At 31.4% G+C, this 21,552-nt stretch overlaps 2 protein-coding genes across 2 annotated transcripts; one reads left to right on the forward strand and one right to left on the reverse strand.

Annotated features, from left to right (window-relative positions):
- Positions 1-4,226: 4,226 nt before the first annotated feature.
- Positions 4,227-7,672, reverse strand: LOC139094888 (peroxidase-like). Its single transcript, XM_070646108.1, has 6 exons — positions 7,654-7,672; positions 6,049-7,125; positions 5,675-5,844; positions 5,097-5,424; positions 4,618-4,922; positions 4,227-4,554 (listed from the first exon to the last, which is right to left on the reverse strand). The coding sequence occupies exons 2-6, from the start codon at positions 7,123-7,125 to the stop codon at positions 4,431-4,433; spliced, it is 2,004 nt and encodes a 667-aa protein (XP_070502209.1). The 5' UTR covers positions 7,654-7,672; the 3' UTR covers positions 4,227-4,430.
- Positions 7,673-16,556: 8,884 nt separating this feature from the next.
- Positions 16,557-21,339, forward strand: LOC139094971 (ATP-binding cassette sub-family G member 4-like). The gene is made up of 4 exons (XM_070646206.1): positions 16,557-17,115; positions 17,564-18,625; positions 19,910-20,166; positions 20,234-21,339. The coding sequence occupies exons 1-4, from the start codon at positions 17,040-17,042 to the stop codon at positions 20,570-20,572; spliced, it is 1,734 nt and encodes a 577-aa protein (XP_070502307.1). The 5' UTR covers positions 16,557-17,039; the 3' UTR covers positions 20,573-21,339.
- The last annotated feature ends 213 nt before the right edge of the window (positions 21,340-21,552 follow it).

Genomic DNA, 21,552 nt, shown 5'->3' on the forward strand with positions numbered 1-21,552 from the left:
CATAATCTGATTTTCCCACTCATTGTTCTACTTTTCCTTAATAAATATCCTCAGTATATCAGCAAGTGAACTATATATGCCATGTGTAGCATCCCACATATCTTAGTATCACCATTAAATTTATCAGCTTTCTACAGTTTCATTAAATTTATCAGCATGAATGAACAAAAGAAAGTTTAAGGACATACTTTATGGCTAACTTTAACTGTACGGAAGGAAATAAATCTTGAACTTTATCTCAAGATTTTACTTAAAGTTCTAATTATAAGCTCAAGTTTTTGTAATGTAATACTAATCTAAATAATGACTTGAAATTCACAGGATCAATACTAATTACAACTTCAATTATTTCATACCTACATCATCATATAATACATCCATTTACACACTTGTAATGATTTATCAACACATTTTCTGCATGACTTATTTCACATCGTTTATTTATTGAACTAAATAAAAACTCATGTGAGTAATAGGTAGAGTAAAGGAGCTAGTAAAAGATGTACTGAATGTAAGGATTAAAGCAACTGGTTGAATAGAAATTCACACATGGAATACATTTATAAGAGCATCAACAACCTTGTGTGATTTTAATTTAACTCAATTTGAATGCATCATGTCCTTTACTCTACACTTACTAGAAGAATGTTCCTTTTTACATCGGAACAAAGCTTTGAGAGCTTATTATGTTCACTCTTGGGATAGGCTCAGACGCTTGTCTGAGAATTGTCCACAATCATGTCCAGCTGCCCTTATTGAAGTCGTGGACAACCTTTTATTTTTCGCGGCACACTTAACTTGTAATCCTCGACCAAAACCGCTCACGACATACGGTATAAGAATTTTTGACTACACACAGTTTCCCAGCCAGTCTTATTGGGTATTATCACAGAATTATCGGCAGTGCATTGTATCACGTACAGTAGCAAACAGGAGGAATATTGAAGTAGACGGAGAGATTAAAGCCATTTGATTTATGGCAATAAAATTGAAAGAAGAGCACATGAAAGAATGAGAAACTGTGCTTGCTTAAAATGATAACAAGAATCAACTAGAGCTTGCTACATGCTTAAAGGCATCGTTCTCACCCACACTTATTCTATCTTGGATATTTGAAATACGAGATATACATAATTGAGATGTAGGATGTATTAAATCTAAAGTCGGATTCAAAGTTAAATTTCAAGACTTTTCTTCTTATTTTACTGTGAAATGGAGACCTTGAATGAAAAGGATGAAAAAGTTTGTGCACGTTTTTCCAGTGAAGTGGTTCCCGAGTAGGACATGATTAGTCGACATAGTCTGTGTTGCTGAAATATTCATGGCAAGGACCGCTGACTCCTGCTTCAATACGAGTCGAGTGAGACATGATTGAGTTGTCGACTAGATCTGTGACTTAAATGTGCTGACTGCCGAACAACTAGCCCTTAGCACATACCCTCATAGGTACGGTATCGATCACTGACTGCAGATACACTGCCCATCCCTGAACACACCCATTCATCTCCTCATGTTCTCCACAGGCATGAACTTGATGACGACAATGATAATGATGACGATGATTGAAAAGCAAGGCTTTTGCCTGAGAAAAAAAGGTCAAATTCATTTACAGCTGAACGACTTCTGTTACTCCATTTTTCCACTTTTCTCTCTGCTTACTTTGGATAATCCAATTAGAATTTTGATTTTATTCAAAATAAAGGACCCAACACGGTGAAGGGATAAAAACCTTATCTGACCTGAGTGAAAATGTTATTACTTCATAATAAAGAGGAATTGAAACTTTTTTTGAGAGCTTTTTATTCTGTTTGGTGAAAATGATTTGTTGGATGGGATGTGATACTAAATAAACAATTAATGAATTGTGGAGTGTATCGATTTTACGCCTTGATGTTGATCTAATTAGGAAGGTTGGAGTGATTAATTGATTGAATTTTGGATTTTTTGGAAAGGAAGTGATTTTATTAAAATTTAACTTATGCTTGAAATTCTTGTTGAAATTTGAAAAATCTAAGTTGAAATGAAAGTTTAATTTTTCAAATTTCTGGTTCAAAATTTGAATTTGAAAAATACGTTAAAAATTAAAATTTGAATTTTTGGATTTTATGTTAAAAATTTAAATTCTAAAATCTTGAATTTTAAAACTGAGGCTCAACTGAGTTAAGAATATAAATTAGAAAAGTTCGTTAAGAATTTAAACCTCCTTTTTCCGTTAAAAATTTGAATTTTAAACTTCGAGTATTTGAATCTGAATTTGCCGTTAAGAGCATGAATCTGAAATTTCCGATTTTTACACTCTCTTAAAGATTTTAAATTTTGAAAACCCGTTCAAATTTCGTCAGGAAGACGAACAATATTGAATTCATATCCAGCATATACTGAGCACTGAGCATATACTGAGCATATATTGAGTTCTCTATTACATTGAACTTGTTTCTTGAAACAGAAATTGAATATTTTTATATCATCTCATTTTACCTATCATTCCATCCTGTAACTTCTCTCCCATATCCATGATTATACTACATATTTTATGTGGGTTAAATTTCCTCTCCAACATCTTAACATCGTCGAAAGTTTCTCATTTTACAGAATATTATGACTACATATATATAGCTATAGTAAAACAAAATCCCATTTACCGCTTGAATATGACGACCTTTAAAGCTCAAAAAAAGGAATCTTTAGTTTTAATCATGATGAAGAGATACGAGCACACTTCATTGATTTGCCAGCAAGATATTTTTCCTCTCTATTATGTTTGTCGAGCTCATAGACACGCAAAGAAAATTTTTCATGTGGGAAATGTTCATTTTTCTTTTTTTGGCAGCAATACAAAAAAACGGCAGCCCTTTTTAGTCCCTTTAGGCTTCAGTTCATCTTTCCTTTTTATTTCTTATAAGAAGAACTAGGAACTTTTTTTTTGTGTGTTGCTGCTCCTCTCTTAAAAGTCAATTTGCCGTGACAAGCAAGTAAATGTTGGAAAGTTCATTCTATGATCCGTATCAAAACTGCCTCACTTCTCTCTGAGGTTAAATGAAACAAAAATATTTTCATTTTATACCTTTCATGGAGATGAAATTGATGTGCTTTGTTAGGGATGTTCGCTCATCTCCCCATAAGAAAATTATCAAATAAACAGATTATGATTGAGGTTGTTTGAAATATGAAGCCTTAGATTTATCCACGTGTTGGAGCAAAAACTTGAAAATATTTCTTATTTTATGACATGATATTTGATCTATTTTTATTAAGGTATAAACTTCATCAACATTGAACAATTTCTTCGAAGATGCTTGTAATCTGTCATTATGAATTACACACTTCATTTCCTCAAATGATCTGTATTAGATAGGATATGGACTACACCTACATAATAAAACATCTTGAACTAAGTGTCGAAGATATGACATTATTAATAAAGGTAATATAATATTTGTGTTATGTAGGTCATACTGATTCCTTTAATTAATTGATTTTGTAATGATGTTGTTTATGGATGATTGAGGATTGTTCAACATGGGATTAGCTGGTGGGTGTGAATTGTATTGGGCAATTCTGTTTTCCTTTCTTGATTGATTTTGGTATTACAAAGTATTTGGACTTGATCAGTTCATTTGTAAGGCAATCTTGTAGATTTTGTTTTGTTTTGTCAAGTTCCTAAACCGTTCCTTAATCTAAAGTTGCCCAGAGATCCAATTTCATCTTGATCTCGTCCATAAGACAGTTAACGCACCTAAAAGACTGAAAAGGCACAAAATTTGGAAGTGACAGATTTTAAACAAACGAATGTCGAGTTGCTGCACTAAAATTGAGCTTACCGCCTTGTTGATAGCTCCACAGAAGCACTCAACTGCTTGTAATCCAAACTAGAAACTTTTTAATATGAATCAAACCTTATAGTAATCATTGAGCAAGAATAATCGATAAATAAATATCTTGACTATCCTGTAAATTTCAAATAAGTTCAAGAATCTATCATCTCAGTAAAAAAGTCAGCTATTTCCACCCAGAAAGTTGATTTTAATCCAAACAACGATTTTTCGTGTAATGTCAAGTTCCATTAAATATATTACAGACATAGATTGCTTAAAAGCATGTAAAACTACAGAACAGTTTAATGTTATATGTAATTAAATCATGTTTTTTTATATCTTTCGATGACAATCAGCATCGACAGTTGTTTCGTGTGATCATACAACCAGAAACAGCAAGACATTCACTAATGAGGTATAAAAATTATTGTATTTTATTCACAAAATTGTTCTAGGAAACTTAAATAGATTGGTTCTTTTAATCCAAAATTTAGACTTCATAAATTAAATTCACAAAAAATTGTTAGTTGAGTTAAAAAAAATGTAATTAAATACAGGAAAAGAAACCTTAAAGCTACAATAGAATAATAACAAATGGGTCATAATCTCGATTTTTTACTTCTTTACTAACAATGGTGAATTATAAATTGTGTAGTCACTCTTAAATGCTGGAACCGAATGATCTCGCCACAGAGATAAATCAACATATGGAATGTTTGAGCACGATGTGATTTGGTTGCTGTAAACAAAACAAAAAATTGGTTATGCTTTATTACCTAGACATACTTAATTAAAGTCATACCTGGGTGAAACTCTTCGGAAAGCTGCTGGCTGCATTTGTTGTATATTATTTCCATTATCACAGAATAAACGTGACATGCTGACTTTACGGATTTCATTCAATTGTTCTGGTGTAAATGCAATACTGGAATCGCCATTCTCATAGAAGAAACGATCTGAGACACGTGTTCGATAGAATTGTTCTGTGAGAATGCATAAAAATGTTGGACCTGCAAGCGCGCCTTCGACGTGTCTTTCAAGTGCACCACCTACTGTTAATTCGACATCTTCGTGACTCTCATAAAGTGACTTTAATTTGTCGACATTCTGTGGAAATGGAAATGGGTTTGGAATTTTTGTGTTAGTGCTTGCTTTATAGGAATTGATGGCTTAGTGGTGTAGCAAGGAAGGAGTATGCTATGCCACTATATTGACTAGATACCTAAGTAACTAGCATATGCATAGCTAATGCCATCAATAAGAACAGCAAACAATACTTACAGCTGGTGAAATAAAGTCAAGGAAGTCCTGCCAGTCATGAGCCCTTCCAACACCACAAAACTCTCTAAAATCATTATAAGATGCCAATCCATGGTCACGATTACGTTGAATATCGAACGCCTTCAAGTCCAAACCAAATGGTCTGCCACGTCTAAATAGGAAGTGTTTGATTTCAACATCATTATTAATATCGGTCGTTTCTTGTGGTTGCGTTGTCATTCCGCGACTAAGAAAATCAAAATTATCGCCCGACTCAACAACAACGGGTCTATTAAACCAATCACTCAATCTTATTGTGTTGGTTACTGTTCGTTCCTCAGCGATGAAACTGTAATAAGTAAATAAATTAGAATATATTGGATATACGGCAGTAAATGTTGAAATAATTTGCAATAAATCTAATGCATGAATATTGGGAAACGAATTATTTCAAAACCGGAGCTCATATCTCCAACAAGAAATACTTTAAAAGTCGTGAAAATCATTCAGTTGCTGTGCTGCTCAGCCCACAATTTTTGAATATTTTAAAATTGACCTACAGTCAATGTGAATGATGAAAATAAATTAATTAAACTTACTCTAACTGTCCTTCAATTTGTGTGTGGAAATAACGGAAAGCGGCAGTAGCATGTGAATTTAACACCGATGGATCAATATTTGGGTTGTAATCATTAACATATTCACCATGACTTGTCTGATAAATCAATTCATTCTTTTGCATGTTTTCGTGACCGAGCATGATTGGAAGCTGTAGAATAAAAATAGAAATAAAAATAAAGTCATTGACTTTTAGATGAAATATGCAAAAATGTACATAACAAGTTAGTCAATAAACTTTTTAATATTTAAATCTATTAAAATGTCATGTGGGAACTCTTGCATGAGAAATTTCATTAGATTCAAGCTTGGATATGAATATTCTGTATTGAATTTTGTTTAAAGCTGTTCTCACCCATTCATAATAATTGATGTGTTGGAACTGAGCAATGTTAATACGACGAGCTTCTTGGAAAATTGTCTCATCATCCCAATGTTGATTTAATGCCTGTAAATTATCAGCAATACGATTGTGCTCTCTAAGAAGAATAATTTGCATGATTGTTAATCCTGGATTTTGATTCATACGCATATCACCACCCAAATAGCATGTCTCTTGTGGTGTTTGAAGATCACATGTTGTTGAGGCATTTGGATGTTGTGGTGGATATTCATTGCCATGCTTATTATCAACCAACAATCTACCACTAACAAATGAACGAATTGGACGATTTTGTTCCTCAGAATTGCCATAAACATGTGAAAGATCCATGTAGGCTGTCACGACAGACAATTGTTCAGCATATCTCTTTTGTGTGTTATCAGGACAGAAGTTGTCTCGATCAGTAAGCGTACGAACGAAATTCATACATTCAGTTCCAGTTTGTGAATGTGCTGGGTCATTTTTAGGTACAATAATTGGGAAACAGGTTGAATGCAAACCACTTTGGATTAACTTTCCATCATCCGTACAACATCTTGTCGTATGCTTTCTCGACTGAGTTCCACCAGCTGTCAGTGACATATCATGTGTTACTATCTGACCCCATTGCATATTTGCAATTGTTAATCCTCTGTCAGGGACGTCACTTTCACCAAAAACTGTTAATGAGATCAATCTTGCATTCGGCAATTCATTTCCAGTTACTGAAGCTGTAGGACTTGACACTCCATCACCGTAACGAGGCGTCAATAATCTTCCATATCTGCTGTTTGCAACACCCCATGATGGATTATATAAATTATTACATGATCCATCAAGTGAACGATAGCGTGATTTTGTGCATGGCGGTGGTGTCGGCGGACACATTTGTGTCGGAACTTTTAATGGCGAATCTACAAATGTTCTGTAATAATTCACGGGCTGAGAATATTGTGGGCCAATTGGTATATTTTGAGTTGAACCATGATGATATGTAACATATGATGTCGCTGGCACTTTAATGGCATATGCTGAGCTAATCAAAAATGCCGCAAGTATTAGAAATCTCATCTGTAAATGAACAAAAACAAAAAAAGTGCTTTTTAATGACTTTCGTTAATTAAAAGCCTTGAGTTTGAGATGATGTAAAAGAAGAAAATATAAATCTCTTAAATTCGAGCAACAGTAATTAAATTGAGTAAGAAAGAAGGTTGATTCGTTGGAAAAAAAGTACTTTCGCTGATGGACGTAATAATTGTATGGTTAATGATTTAAATGTTGAATTAATAAACAAATGGAGTGAGTTTTATGGCTTTATTGTTATTAATGGCTTATGTATTGATTGATTGAGCTGACAAGGCTTTAATGGCATTTTTTAAGGTAGATCCCAAGAGGTTTTGTCATCAGACAATCTTATGGTACTGTTAAGAAATTCACACACTTTTTTCACTTTCTAAGGATTTATAGATCTCGATACTTCACAAAATATCCTCAAAATGAGAAAATTTCCATCCACAAAACTCATCCAACAGTCAGAAACTTTAACATCAATTCCTTATCGTTCCAACAAAATGAAATTTGAACTAAAAAATTGTATACTTTTAAAAATATTGAAAAACTTTTGAAAGCTTTTAATCCCTCTGTTCACTCCACAAACTACAACTATAAACTGAACTGAAAATGTTGCTGCCAAAAAAATCGGCAACATCATGCTTTATGATATATTCACAAACAAATTGAATTAAAGTTGCAAAATTGCTACAGTGGATGATTTTCAAGTATATGAGCTGTTAGATAATTCCACCAAAATAAAAAGAAGTAATCACCTATATAATTGGAAGTAAACAAGCATTCATAACAATGCAACATACAACATTTATTATTTACTTATATAAAAATTATAGCGGTAATTTAAAAATTGCAATATAAATTGAGTTATTTGAGGTATAAATTTAATTAAATAAATAAGTTTAAAGCTAGTAAATAATGAATTGACCTGGAATCGACCTAGGTTAAGAAGTTTGGCAATAAATTCTTCATGGTCTCTATAAGAAATCCAATAGAACTTAATTTATAGCCTCAAAATTCTTCAATTTAAGTACGATCATCAATTTTCATAATAAACTTCCGGATTTCAGCCACAACATGCCGGCAGTAGACAGTAACGATGGCTGACCTTCATACTTTTCTTACTATGGAAATTCGGTACACTTATAGTTCTTTAATTGATCAAATTAGCAGGTGTTGACACATGCATGACCGAATAATAAAGTGAGATGAAAGGTCGCTGGACTTATTTTAATTTCCTAGTTCTTCTAATAATTACCATGAAATTACATAACTTTTTTTGATGCCTTTACATCGTGACTAAATGCCAAAAGGTCAAAAAACATTGTCAAAGATTCGCATGGTGTCAATGAAACAGTTCACAGTTCGTTGCTTAATAATTTTTGTGCATTACACACGATCCAATAAAAGCTTTTATTTCGACTGATGACATGACTTATTAGCTTAAGCTTAGTTTCTAAATTTGCACTCATTTTTAATCTGAAATTTATTTCACAAATTGAGAAATTGCTGCACACATTGTTTTGTGTGTTTATGAATCTTGCCGGCTATAATTAGAAATTAATTTATGTGCAATGTGCCATTGTTGAGTGACTTTCTTGACACGTCGCTTGAATTCATAGTCGTAGATGCTAATGGATATTTTGTTGCATTAAGTGCGATATAGCAATTTTCACGAGGACGGTCAAAGAATTCATGGAAGGAAGCTGTTGACAGAGACAGTATTGGAAATTGGCAAGGGTAAGCCAGCGATAGGGTTAGTTTCAGGTGGCATCTGAGGGAGGCCATTGCTCACAATTGATCTGTACGGCCAGCAAGGTTTAAGAATTAATTAAGTAGCAATTTTAGATGAAATTATTGGAAATTAACAATGTGACATAAGTGCACAAAGTAAAGCTGATTGCTCTATAAAGGCTTTAGGCTAGCTTGATACCTAATCAGCAGTAATAATATCAGTAAAATTTCCAAAACAGAACTAAATATAAATTCTATAAATTCCAAAACAGGACTTTTAAACTTAATTAACAAAATTAATGAACTGAACTAATTAATAAAGTCGTTCTCAAATGATATTAAATCCCAAAATTAGGAAATCAGATACTCTTGAGATTAACTTCAAAAAAGCTCAGTTCCCATGACTAATATCTCAAAATTATTTGCTCTACTTTTCATTGCCTTTATATGTACACTAGTTCACTAATTATTAAGTAATCGACATCAATTAGCTCAATAATTCTCATTCACACACATTATGCTTCGTCTTTTTCGCATGGACGTGATTTACTTGACATAATAAAGGCAGTGACAGCATCAAACTTTCAAATTAACTTTCAATTTTCTTTGATCCATTTTTTGGTGCTCAAAAAAATATTATTACATCATCCATAATTGCCCATCTCATGATGGGAATCACAACATATATTTCCATGCATTGTTTATTAACAATTAATCGATTTGCAATGGCTATATTTAAAAAAAACCGTGGAATCACTAAGTTCATTGTTAACTTGCGCATCAAAGAATATGAAGCAAAATTTGAAGTCATTGAATGTGCTTTTTTCGCAAGATTTAAGTTTTCATTACGCTAATTATTCAATAATGATAATTGAGTTTTTTCCGCTCAATTGGGAATATTTTCTGTGAATTATTTCCATTGTTTTGGAATGCTTGAGTTTAAGTTCATGACTTAGAATATGCACGGAAATTAAAGCTTTTTAAATGTGTCTTATAGGGGTGCTTAGCTTGAATGTTAGAGATTTGCTCGATATTTTGTTTAATATTTCTTTAAAAACGCACAAAAGTGGCATCAAGAATCGATTTTTCGTGGAATCCATGCCAAATGTTGTGAGTCAGAGTTATTTCATGATTCCGTGTGGGTATCGAATTTTAAGTAATTCTTTCCTCGCTTAAATCATCTTGGAATATCCAAAATCAAACATCACAACGCTTAGATAGCTCAAAAAGTTTGTGTAACATCAAATGATGTTGTTAGTGCCGCTCGGATAAAGATTTTCACGCCTTTACACTTTTCCAAGATCAAGTGAAGATTGTGATTATCTTAACCTCATATAAATTGTTTGATTGATCTTCTCGGATTGATTACAAAATGATGTAATTTTCGTGAAGACTAATAATAATTTAGTATGTAAAAGCAATTGTCATTGATTAAATTGGTAATTGTTCAAGTTGATATGATGTGAAATATTCTTGAAACTTTATTTAGTCAGTTAAAAGCTGTATCAAATTGATTTTTTTGTGAGATTGAATCGTTTAGATTCAACAAATCCATACAAAATCTTAGCCGATATTCACATTTACTTTTATTAAGACGATTAATAATGCTTATTTTATTGAATATCTCAAATTTGAGAATCTTTGGCAGGAGCCTTAGAAAGTTCACATTCATTTATTTTATCCATACTTAATTAGAGTCATTTCTATGAATTTTTATTAAATTTGATCCGATTTGAAATTCGACAATCCATTAAAATATATGAATTTTTTCACTATTGTCATAGAATAACTTTTCACTCTTAATAGACCATTATAGACAATGTCATATTCAGAAGTAACGCAATGCACTTCATATTTCTTATTAGGACAATCACGAGCTTACAAAAGCTTTCGAAAAGGCTTCAAGACAAGTATATCATTTTAGGAGACATTGCTACCTCATAATCTTGAGCTTTTCATAGTAAAATAATGTTCAATTTTTTGGATGTAGATCACTTGAAAGTTTTAACTTTAAATATGTGTATTAAATTTTCATTTAAGAATTCCACTTACTTTGTAAAATTAGTTAAATTTTTAACAATTTTTCATACACATCTATTTGTTATTTTATCAATTTAAATGCACTTTAATTGTATTTTTTCTTAACCACAATTTTTTTTTTAATAATTATTTTAGTTTTTTTGCTCTATAGTTACATATGCACCCTCAAACTGCCGAAAACCAACTATTTGTAGTAATATTTTTGCCTAAAAATTTATACCTTTGCAATATTTTCCTATTCAAAAAAAATTCATCAAAATAATGTCTAGTCCCACTACTCCCTCTCTTTACTTTAATTTATATTTCTCTCTATTATTATATGCATTTGCTTCTAGTTTTACTCTTTTTTTTTCGGGCATACCTCTCAATTAAAGATATCTCTCTAATATGTTAAATTAGTTTTATGTTTATTGTGTGTTTAAAATGTTTGAATTCAGTCTCATTTAGATTGAGACACATGCAAACAATTTTCTTAAATATGTAATAAAGTTTTATGAGTTGAAAAACATTGAGATAAGCGGCATTTCGGTTGAGATTGAGAAATACTTATTTTTTTGTCTTCAAATTGCTTTTATTCTCTCATAAAAGCTGTCGTTTCTTTTATGATTTTTTTCTGCAGTCATAATCTAACTTTAGGCTGTGATTTGTTGCGAATTTAATGATTTATTAAACGGTTGTTGAATTTTTATCACAACATGTTTGGTGCTGTAAATTTAAACATGACTATTGTCAGCTACTTGACAGGTACCGCAGATAATGTTGGTGCAATTAATTAGTTAATTATTTATTGCTGAATTAATTTTACTTGCGACAATTTGTAATTACCATGTTTGGAGATTGAAATGTAAAGACTTCGGGAGGAAGTCGGTGTATGTGGTCATTTGGAGGAAGTTACATATGTGAAGACTCATCAACATTTAATTACACTGAGGTGGACTTTTAAATAATTATTGCTAAATATGTGGGATTTTTGTTGAGAAATTTGGAAATTTTTGAAGATATTTGAGCTGATTTCGTATTTGGGAGAATTTTCATTAAAGTAGTCTTTCGACGGAACAAGTCCATAGTCCGCATCGTGCCAATTGAGCTTTTCGCATAATTTCAAGTTAATTTTGTTCTAACTAAATTTTGTTATGATTTATCCATTTAAGACCTTAGTAACTATAAAACACCTCTGAGTCTAGCTCTTATCCAACAAACATTCATAATCCACAAACTTTTGTCACAACAGCAAACCCACTCAACACACAATATTCATCCACGTTCCAAAACATTAATTTCAGATGCAAAACAATCATGTCAACTCAACAATGACTGTTCACACCTAAAATCATTCTGACCCAATCTAATTGCAGCAATTTTATAATGTGTTAACATTTTAAAGGTATAAGCATCAAGGGTACATGCATAGTTTGAGTATGCAATGAAATATTATAAAATGAGCAACTTTTTAAGCTATGTTTAATTATTCACAATAATATGATGTCTTTCATCATTATTTTGTTAATTACAGATGTAAATGTAGTTCCATTTGTACGGATGGGAGGGTTGTGATTCAGTTTTGGTTCTGTAGGGATGGAGGTGAGCTGTAACTGCAATATTATTGCATTTAGTAGACAATATCCTAATAGAGACCAAACAGTGTCCATATGGGCTCTTAAATCAAACGTTAAAGCTCCTCAATGCTACTTTTGAAATCCGTTCCTCAATGTCCATCAAGATAATCATCAATCCATTTAAAAAGACATCAATAATCCCCGCATTATGATCTACATTAAAAATAGCAATGGACAAATCACTCATTACAAAAAACATCTCAATTCTAGCCATCATAAATAATTATCATCACTAATTACTTTCTGCACTGTCAGCTAAATTAATTGAGACAATTCTCTTCCATTTTTCAATAACAATTGAAATTGTTCTTCAGCTATTAATTATTAAATTCAATTTACCTCCGCTCAATACCACTGAATAATTGATTAATTAATAATTTCTGTATTATTTCAAGACTATTTATTTGCTGTTTACTGATCAATACATCAAAATTCTTCTGAATTCTATTGTTTACATTCATTCGATTGTTTTGATGTAATGATGCACTTGGGGAGCGTTCGGAAGTTACGGAACGCTCTAAAACTTCATATTAGACTCTCCTCACTCGATTGTAACGATTTGCTGCAAATTCAAGAACCGAAGCTTCTACTCAATAACAAAATTGCAAAACCTCCAACGCCCTCAATCGTTACATCACTTCCAAACGTTCCCTTAAGCTCACGCATTTGTTTATTTACTCTGTGAACATAAAAAGAAGTTTGATGTTTTCTGTTCGAGCATTAATTATTGGAATCAATGAATGAAATTTTTTTGCAAGTTATTTAATTTCCCGTAAATATTTATGCAATATTAATTAGATCTAATTTGAGTTCCTTCCTTTAAAAATACCATTTCATGTTGGCTATAAATGTGAGAATGTTAATAATTTCTTGTATTCTATGAATCGCATGCAAATTCACATCCGAGGAATGCTTTGTTGGTGGATAATTGAAATTTTATGCAAAATTCTAATTTTTGGTATTTTAAGATGAATGAGAGGATGTAAAATGGGATTCACAAAGCTTTAAAAGCTCTAACAGGAACTAATAAGCAATCAAATTTTATTGACATCAATTTTCTCCATTTAATTAAGTTTTTAAATTGCCGAAAATAATCGATTATATTCAACAACTAGTCGGATACAATCAATTTGATTCGCTTCGGTTCGGATATTTAAAAATATTTTGTGATAATTAGTTTCTGTAGTTAAATGTAAAGCTTTAAAAGTTATTTGAATAAGTCAAATTAAGTTGCAGAGTTTTGCTGTGTAGGATGCTCATCTGAATTGTTGTAGATTTGTAAGTTTATTAAGGTTTAATAATTTTTAATTAAATTGTTGAGGATCAATATGATTCCCGTGGTTCAATTCGGCTATGCAAATCCATTTGAACGATGTGTCGCTGACGGAAAAGGTTAAAATTGAGCCCAACCTCGTCCAACATCTAAAGTCTATGATGCGCAAAGAGAATTTTAGTCAAAATACGGATTTACTAATTAAATTTCACACTTTAAGAATTTTGACTGACACTGTCCTTTAAACATGATTCCATTAATTAAGTCACGTGACAATTAACCTCCAACTTCATCAAATTGACACACCATAATTCCAATTTCAAACTATTCTATTAAACGTCAAAAGAATCATGTAGACATCCCAGTTATTCACCATCGGGCATTCACCAAATTATTCACATGCACGTTCTCTTTTCACAAGAACTTCCTAGTAATTAAACTCTTTTACTGACATTGAGAATGACTTACTAAGAACTTGAACTAATTTACGACATTTAATTTCAGACGATTTGTGATCATGCATACTGATTAGGTTCACGTGGATAGAGTTAATCTTTATAACTCTTTTAGGAGACTTGTGTAAAATAAATTAAAATGTCAAAATTATTGCTTAATTTCAAGACAATTCCAGCATTTCACACTTAAAGCCCTTCAATTTACATCAACAGCTTAATGAATCATTTTTTTCTCATTTCTTATCACATCTACACGCTTACAACGTTTCGGAACCGGCTTCTTACTCCAATAACTTTCAAGTTCATAGATTTTTCATTCATAAACAAATCTAGAATACGAGAAATCACACATGTACAGTTCACTCACGTGTTTCTAGAGAAAATAAAGTTACTTAATACATTTACAGACGTTTGTTATCATCTTAAGCTCTTAAAACCGACACATTGATAGTGAAAGAAGCGAAATAAATTAAGTCTCAGTCTTTTTTGAGCAATCGGCCTCGTAACAACTCGTAAATTTAATTTTTAAATCAATTTATTCCAAGAATTTCAAAAATAAATTGAATTATTCGCGGTTGTTCACTTTCAATTGCTTGGAAATTTGTCTTCAATCGATGAATTGGAAATTAGTTTAATGTGAAATATGCCAAATTATACGTAAAGGTTATTAGAGTTCACGACTAAAAAAAGTGCAAGTAGATTTAGACTTATTAGTGTTGATTTAAAGGCTATATGTGTTGTGCTCTGTGTGACCATGAAAAAACATCAAATGATGATTAAGATGAAATTAAATCAGAGCAATGTGCTTAATTTTTGAGGAGTTATTAATGAAAATTTTATTGAAAACAAATTTAAATAGAAATTCTTCAATAAAATTGATAAATTTAAAAGTGTGTCAAAAGCTATGATAGTGTAAGTGATGCAGAAACCTGAAACGCAGCAACACGACCTTGCACATTTAATAATTGAGTAACAAAAATTGATAATGAATGAAGTCGCTAAAATTAAATCATTTAATCTTATCTCTCTTTGTCTGAGGGAATTTTTACAAGTTTCATGACGTTGCTTACAACTTTTTTTTATCAAAAAAGTCCAAAAAATGTTGTAACAAAAGATAATTTTTTTAAGTCCAGTATTAACTCAAAAAGAACAAGTCATTTAATCAATCAAATATCACTCATCATTGCAGCGTGACTCTGACTCGGCATCGAATTTGGTTTTAGACCGGCATCAAATTTGGTTTGATCCGGGCATCGAATTCTGGTTAAATCCAGCATCACACTGGCCTGTGCTGAGTTTAGAATCTATTATTCGACTTGTGATATTTTAGTAAGGTTGCAAAACAGATGGGAATATTCTGAATTTATTTAAATAATTTAAATTGTTTTTCTCTTTGACATTAAGCAGAACATCCACAATTCTTAAATTAAATGTCAAAGAACTGTTTTAAATGTTTCAATATATATGCTAGATGTCAAACCACACCGACCATAAGTGACAATTCGATACCAAATCCTAATTCGGCAACTCATCATAATATCCAAATTCGCATCGTCACCTTCAAGAACTCGTTATCAAGTTCATTGTCAATATGATGAAAATTCCCATAAATCAATCCATAACAAAGAATTGTAAAATCATGAAGATCATTGCCCTATTAATTTACATATTTAATTTATTCATTGCAATTTTCGAGGATTGTTGACCTCGAAAAATTCTCTCCAGTTTGGTCTCTCACTTCTTATTCTATGTTGACTGATGTCAAATATTTTGAAAACCTCTTTCGAGAGAAAAGATCTTCTCAATTCTCATAAATATTTAACACTGATTGATGATCAGGAATTAAAGATTAATATTTCTGGTGAACATTTTTTTAAAATCCGGTAATTTCTAGGAGATGATACAAAACTAATATTGACAGTCATGAACCATCATGGTGTTGTAAATCTTACATATTACTATATATTACATATTTGTTTAGTGACAACTTGTGATATGTCGTGGAAGACAATATATAAGGAAGAAGAGACTGGACAAGATTGGAACATTTTCGACCCTATATTTAAGCTTCTAAAAAATTGCCCAACTCTGCCTTGAGCGTTCCCTAACCATTAAGGTGACATAATGCATGATTTCTTATTTATAGCCTTGACTCAATAAATTATGGTTTTAAAAACTGAAAGCCAAAAATCTAAAAATTGAAAATTTGGTGTGAACATAAAGCAAAAAGTTTAGCTTTTCTAAACAAACAATTCTCAGAAAATCTCGACCATGAAAAAATGATTTAATTTAAATTTTAATGTCAAAAATATGCACAAAAACTTTTTTTTATTTCCGTATCTTCAGTTTATAATTTCTGCCAAGTCATCTGGTTTGCAATATTTTCTAAGAGTAAACAAGATGACTCAGAAACTGTTGCCGATAAATAAAAGATATAAACAATAATGAGAGAACTAGCTGAAATCTCTCACAAATTAAATGTTGCAACACATCCAAACAATTCCCAAGAAATTCGATTCACGAGATCTATCTGATCATTCCAAAAACTCTCTTAAAAATATCACAGACCAGACAAAATCTAAGTCATGTTGGCACCTCATTCTCACAAATTATTTTTTGAGAGTTCAAGCTGCGTAAAGAATCTCTCTCAGTTGGCTTAAAGTCTCTCGCATCGTGACAGGTTCGCTTCATCACTATCACTATTTTACTTTTTGTTTTATTCCAGTGTTATTTAAAGAAAAACAGCACAGAACGTTGCAAAAATTTAATATCTCATTTAGTACACATTCAGACGTTGAAATGGATGTGAATAAAAATTTAACAATTAGGTTTAGTGATTTAAATTATTATGGAGCTGATGGAATATTAAAAACAAGTGAGTTGGAACTGTTTCTATTTGGTTTTGTGGAATTTATATAAATATTAATTAAATTGTGATATTAATTCTCAAAATTCTTAAATTTTAAATTCAATGAATGATTTTTAAATTCAATAAAAATATTTTAAAATTCTTTAATTTTTAAAATTTAAATAATTTTTTTTTAAAATTTAATAATTTTTTAAAATTCAATAAATATTTTAAAATTCAATAAAATATTTAAAATTCAATTGAATTGTTTAAAATTCAATAAAACTTTTAAAATTCAATATTTTTTAAAATTTTAAATTCAATAAACTTTTTAAATTTAATTAATGTTTGAAATACAGTTTAATTTTAATTTAATAAAATTTTAAAATAATTTTTTTTAATTCAACAAATTTTAAATACTTTTTCAAGTTCAAATAAATCAAATTTAAACTCTAATTTAAATTCCAATTCACAGAACAAAAACACATTCTAAAAAACATCAATGGCCGGTTTCAAGGCGGCGAACTAGCAGCAATTGTTGGTCCATCAGGAAGTGGAAAAACCTCACTTTTAAATTCAATAGCTAGATATAGAAGGAAAGGTGTTAGTGGAAATATCAAAGTTAATGGAGATGATATTAAATTATATAAAAATCAAATAGCATATGTCATGCAAGAAAGTCACATGTATGGATTACTAACAGTCTTAGAATCAATGAAATATGCCGTAAAACTTAAAATAGGAATTCCATTAAGTCCAGCAATTAACACAAAAATCTCGAAAATTCTTCATATGTTCAGTCTTGAAGGTCATGAGAAAACATTTGTCAAGCATCTCAGCGGAGGTCAATGTAAAAGACTTTCAATTGCCCTTGAAATTATTAATGACCCTAAAATAATTTTCCTCGATGAATGCACATCAGGTCTTGATTCTGCATCATCATATCAATGCATCAAGCTATTAAGACAACTAGTTTATAAAGGACATACGATAATTTGTACAATTCATCAACCATCAACATTAATGTTGGAAATGTTCGATCATATTTATGCTGTGGCAAATGGTCAATGTATCTATCAAGGAAGTTTGAAGAATTTACTGAAATTCCTTAAGGAAATTGATTTTCAATGTCCACAGACATATAATCCAATAGATTATCTGATGGAAATAGCAAATGATATTTATGGTGATCGAAATTGTGATTTAATCAATCAAATAGAAAATGGACGGAATGAGAAATTTTGTCAGAGCTTAAATACTGAAAAGACATGTGAAACTGATGAGTTTGAGGCATATCCAATACCAACATTTAATAGTCAATTACTCTATTTAATGCAGAGAAATGTTGAGATAATTTTAAGAGACTTTACATACACATATTTTAGACTATTTGCACATCTATTCCTTGGTGTTCTTGTTGGATTTACATTCTGGCAAATTGGCAACGATGCATCAAGTGTTTTCAAAGATTTTCGTCTCTTAACTGGAGTTATGATACTTTTAGTATATACATCATTATATTCGCAAATAACACTGTGTGAGTATGATATATGATTGAAATGTAATTATATATGGTCATGCTACTAGATTGGCTTTTGTTAAGCATATATCTTTTGAGTTGCGGTTTGATGCAGAGTTGGTTATTGATTTGTTTGGAAATGCAGTCAAAGGAATTGAATTCGAACATAAATTTCAAATTCTTAAACAAGAGAATCGCTCATCTCTTCAAGCTAAAGGATTGTCTATCCATATACTAAATTCCCAACTCTGACCCATATTCCCAGCATGACATCCAACGCCTCAAGCAACACTCATATTGTTGTTGTTTAATTTTATATGTTATTGGATGTATTTTATATGCTTTCCTTGAATGTGACGTCGAATGAAAGATAGTGCCCTTTAAATACCAAAGGTATAAATTGTTTATGCAAAGATTCTGCTAGACATGTTCATAGACATTTTATTGAAGGCTTTATTGATGTATATCGAGTCTATAAATAAGCATTCTTGTAGTGCTCTTCAATTAAAGTTCAAAAATAGATTTGATACCAAAGCATAAGTAAATAAGCTGTAGCAATCAATGGAACAGCAACAACTACAATTGTTGCACTTTGAAATTTCGTCGTTTTGGCGACAAAGGTATAGAGCTAGGGACCTAGCTCAGGATAGTCAGCCCAGATTTTGTATGAAACATTGACTCAACTTCATATAAATTTCTTCGACTTCGAGGTCTAAAATAATGAGAATTAAACAATGATAGATTGGCAGTAGCAATTAGATCTCTTCAAAGTCTCGACAAATCTCAAGGCCGAGACCGGAAAGTTTTTGTCTCAGAATTGCAAACCCATTGTATCAATCATTTGACAGAGACTATCAAATGGCTGCAAAGTAATTACCTTTGTTAGCTCGTGTCTAATGAAATTCTCTATTTAGCAACTAATTATACTAATTAAACTGTCCATTAAGCCGTCGTGTGGACAACAGATCAAAAAGTGCCGATGAGGGAGCTTTGAGCTATCCATTGATTAAAAACATTATTTCCATTTGTTTTGTTAGAAATCTCCAACATGTCTACACAATCTTATTCTTAATTGTTAAAGCTTATTTTAGCAAGTCATCATAAAAGTGCTAAATACGCCAACTCTGCATCAGTTTTAGAAAACAAAGCAATAAACTCTTTTAATCACTGAATAACCATCATTTGAATATTCCAGAATGATTTTGTTGTAGTCATTCAAATACACCACATCCATAGTATGTGATGACCTGCTACAGAATACATTTTAAATGCCATTCTTAATTTTTTTTATCCATTCTACAGTTCCAACACACAACAAAGTCATCAAACGAGAATGCTTTAATAATTGGTACTCACCGAAGATCTTCAATATGGCACTATTTATCACTGACTGTCCCATAACGATTGTATGCGTTCTGTTGTTCCTGATTCCAACGTACATCATGACAAATCAACCACTTGAGCTATTTCGATTTGGAAGTTGCTTTTTGATTTTGTTGCTGTTAAGTTATAACTCACAAAATATTGGATTACTTGCTGGTTCCGTTAAGAATGTCTTAGTAAGTATTTTGTTGCTCCTTTATTTGTCAAGCATCAACAAAAAATTTACATTTTTTTCTTCCACAGCTTGCTTTAATCATCGCGCCATTTTTGATGATCTATCAAATCGCATTGTCAGGAATATTTGTGCTGCAAAAAGATGCTCCTGCATTAATAGGATCACTATTTAAGACAACATATCTTAATTATGCCACGGAGGGTATGAAAATAACAATATTTGGAATGAATCGGACTGAACTCGATTGTGATGATATTTATTGTCATTATGCAAAGCCTGTGAAGCTTCTGAAGTTTTTGGAACTTAATAGTACCTATGAGGAAGTTCTAATTGTGATGACATTGTATATGATAGTATCAAGGATAATTGTAATGCTGATAGTTAACTTTCAATTAAAGGCTAAGTAAATTATAAATGGATTTAGGGCAGTGAGGATGTCATGAAGTACAAAAAATTGAATTTTATGAGATGTAGTCGGAACTAACTTTTCTCAATAATATTTATTGACTTAATATCCAAACAAGCCCCATTAAAAAGACTTATGAAAGATTCTATAAAACGCATATAACATGCAAAAAAACAAGTTTTAATATTAACAAGAGCTTAAAGGTTACTTGTATGAATATTATTCAATCGAATGTAGAGTTTCAATGCCAGCAGACTGTCTGGCTTATTAAGTACCGCAATTATGATATTGAATTTTTCCGATTTTTTTGCTGTTCTCGGAAATTTATGCTCAAAGTATTATGCATGTTTGTATCAGATTATAGTTGATTAATTCATGTTGAGTCCCGAGTGACACAAATGAAGAAGGCTCAGACATTGAGCCACCAAATGGAAGCCGCTCTTCTTGGCATTCTTTTGGCTGGATTTGTTAATAAAAAAGGTTTAACAGAGCATTAAAGCTACTTGGTGGAGCCTTCTTCATTTTTGTTGCACGAGACAGTCAAACTTTAATGAAATGTAAGAAGGGGATATAATCCCGAACAGCATAATATGTTCGCTAGGGCACTGCTAAGTAGTCGCATAAACGGTAAGACTGCAAACCTGACGACACCTTGCCGCTCGGGATTATATCAAAATTTTGTACATATGTAAATTTGTAAAGGCAATTCCTAGATTTAAGACAAATAACTAAGGTTGACAAAATAAACAAAAAATATGTTCAAGGCTACTTGCGTGTATTTATCTTTTTGATTAATGTATTTTACATCTTGGCAGCTGTTTCCATTTCACCTTGAAAACTACACAACGAGCGAATTATGAGAAGTTGTAAATTTAGCTTGGCTGCAACAGTTATTTATTGCTCATTACATATGAAAATCATCCAACAATCAATGCTAATTATTTAATAACAACTCTAGTCTACTCCAATTGCATATTTTGT

This window comes from Chironomus tepperi, unplaced genomic scaffold (assembly GCF_022539635.2).
Source record: "Chironomus tepperi strain 1889 unplaced genomic scaffold, CSIRO-AGI_Ctep_v1 contig_359, whole genome shotgun sequence".
Taxonomy (NCBI): Eukaryota; Metazoa; Arthropoda; class Insecta; order Diptera; family Chironomidae; genus Chironomus; species Chironomus tepperi.

Excerpts from the sequence above, each read along its gene's own strand:
- LOC139094888 (XM_070646108.1), bottom strand. The coding sequence starts at position 7,125 with ATGAGATTTCTAATACTTGCGGCATTTTTGATTAGCTCAGCATATGCC. Across the intron at positions 5,845-6,048 it reads ACATCAATTATTATGAATGG|CTTCCAATCATGCTCGGTCA; the intron begins GTGAGAACAGCT and ends TTTATTCTACAG. Across the intron at positions 5,425-5,674 it reads CAAATTGAAGGACAGTTAGA|TTTCATCGCTGAGGAACGAA; the intron begins GTAAGTTTAATT and ends TACTTATTACAG.
- LOC139094971 (XM_070646206.1), top strand. The coding sequence starts at position 17,040 with ATGGATGTGAATAAAAATTTAACAATTAGGTTTAGTGATTTAAATTAT. Across the intron at positions 18,626-19,909 it reads ATATTCGCAAATAACACTGT|TTCCAACACACAACAAAGTC; the intron begins GTGAGTATGATA and ends TCCATTCTACAG. Across the intron at positions 20,167-20,233 it reads GTTCCGTTAAGAATGTCTTA|CTTGCTTTAATCATCGCGCC; the intron begins GTAAGTATTTTG and ends TTTCTTCCACAG.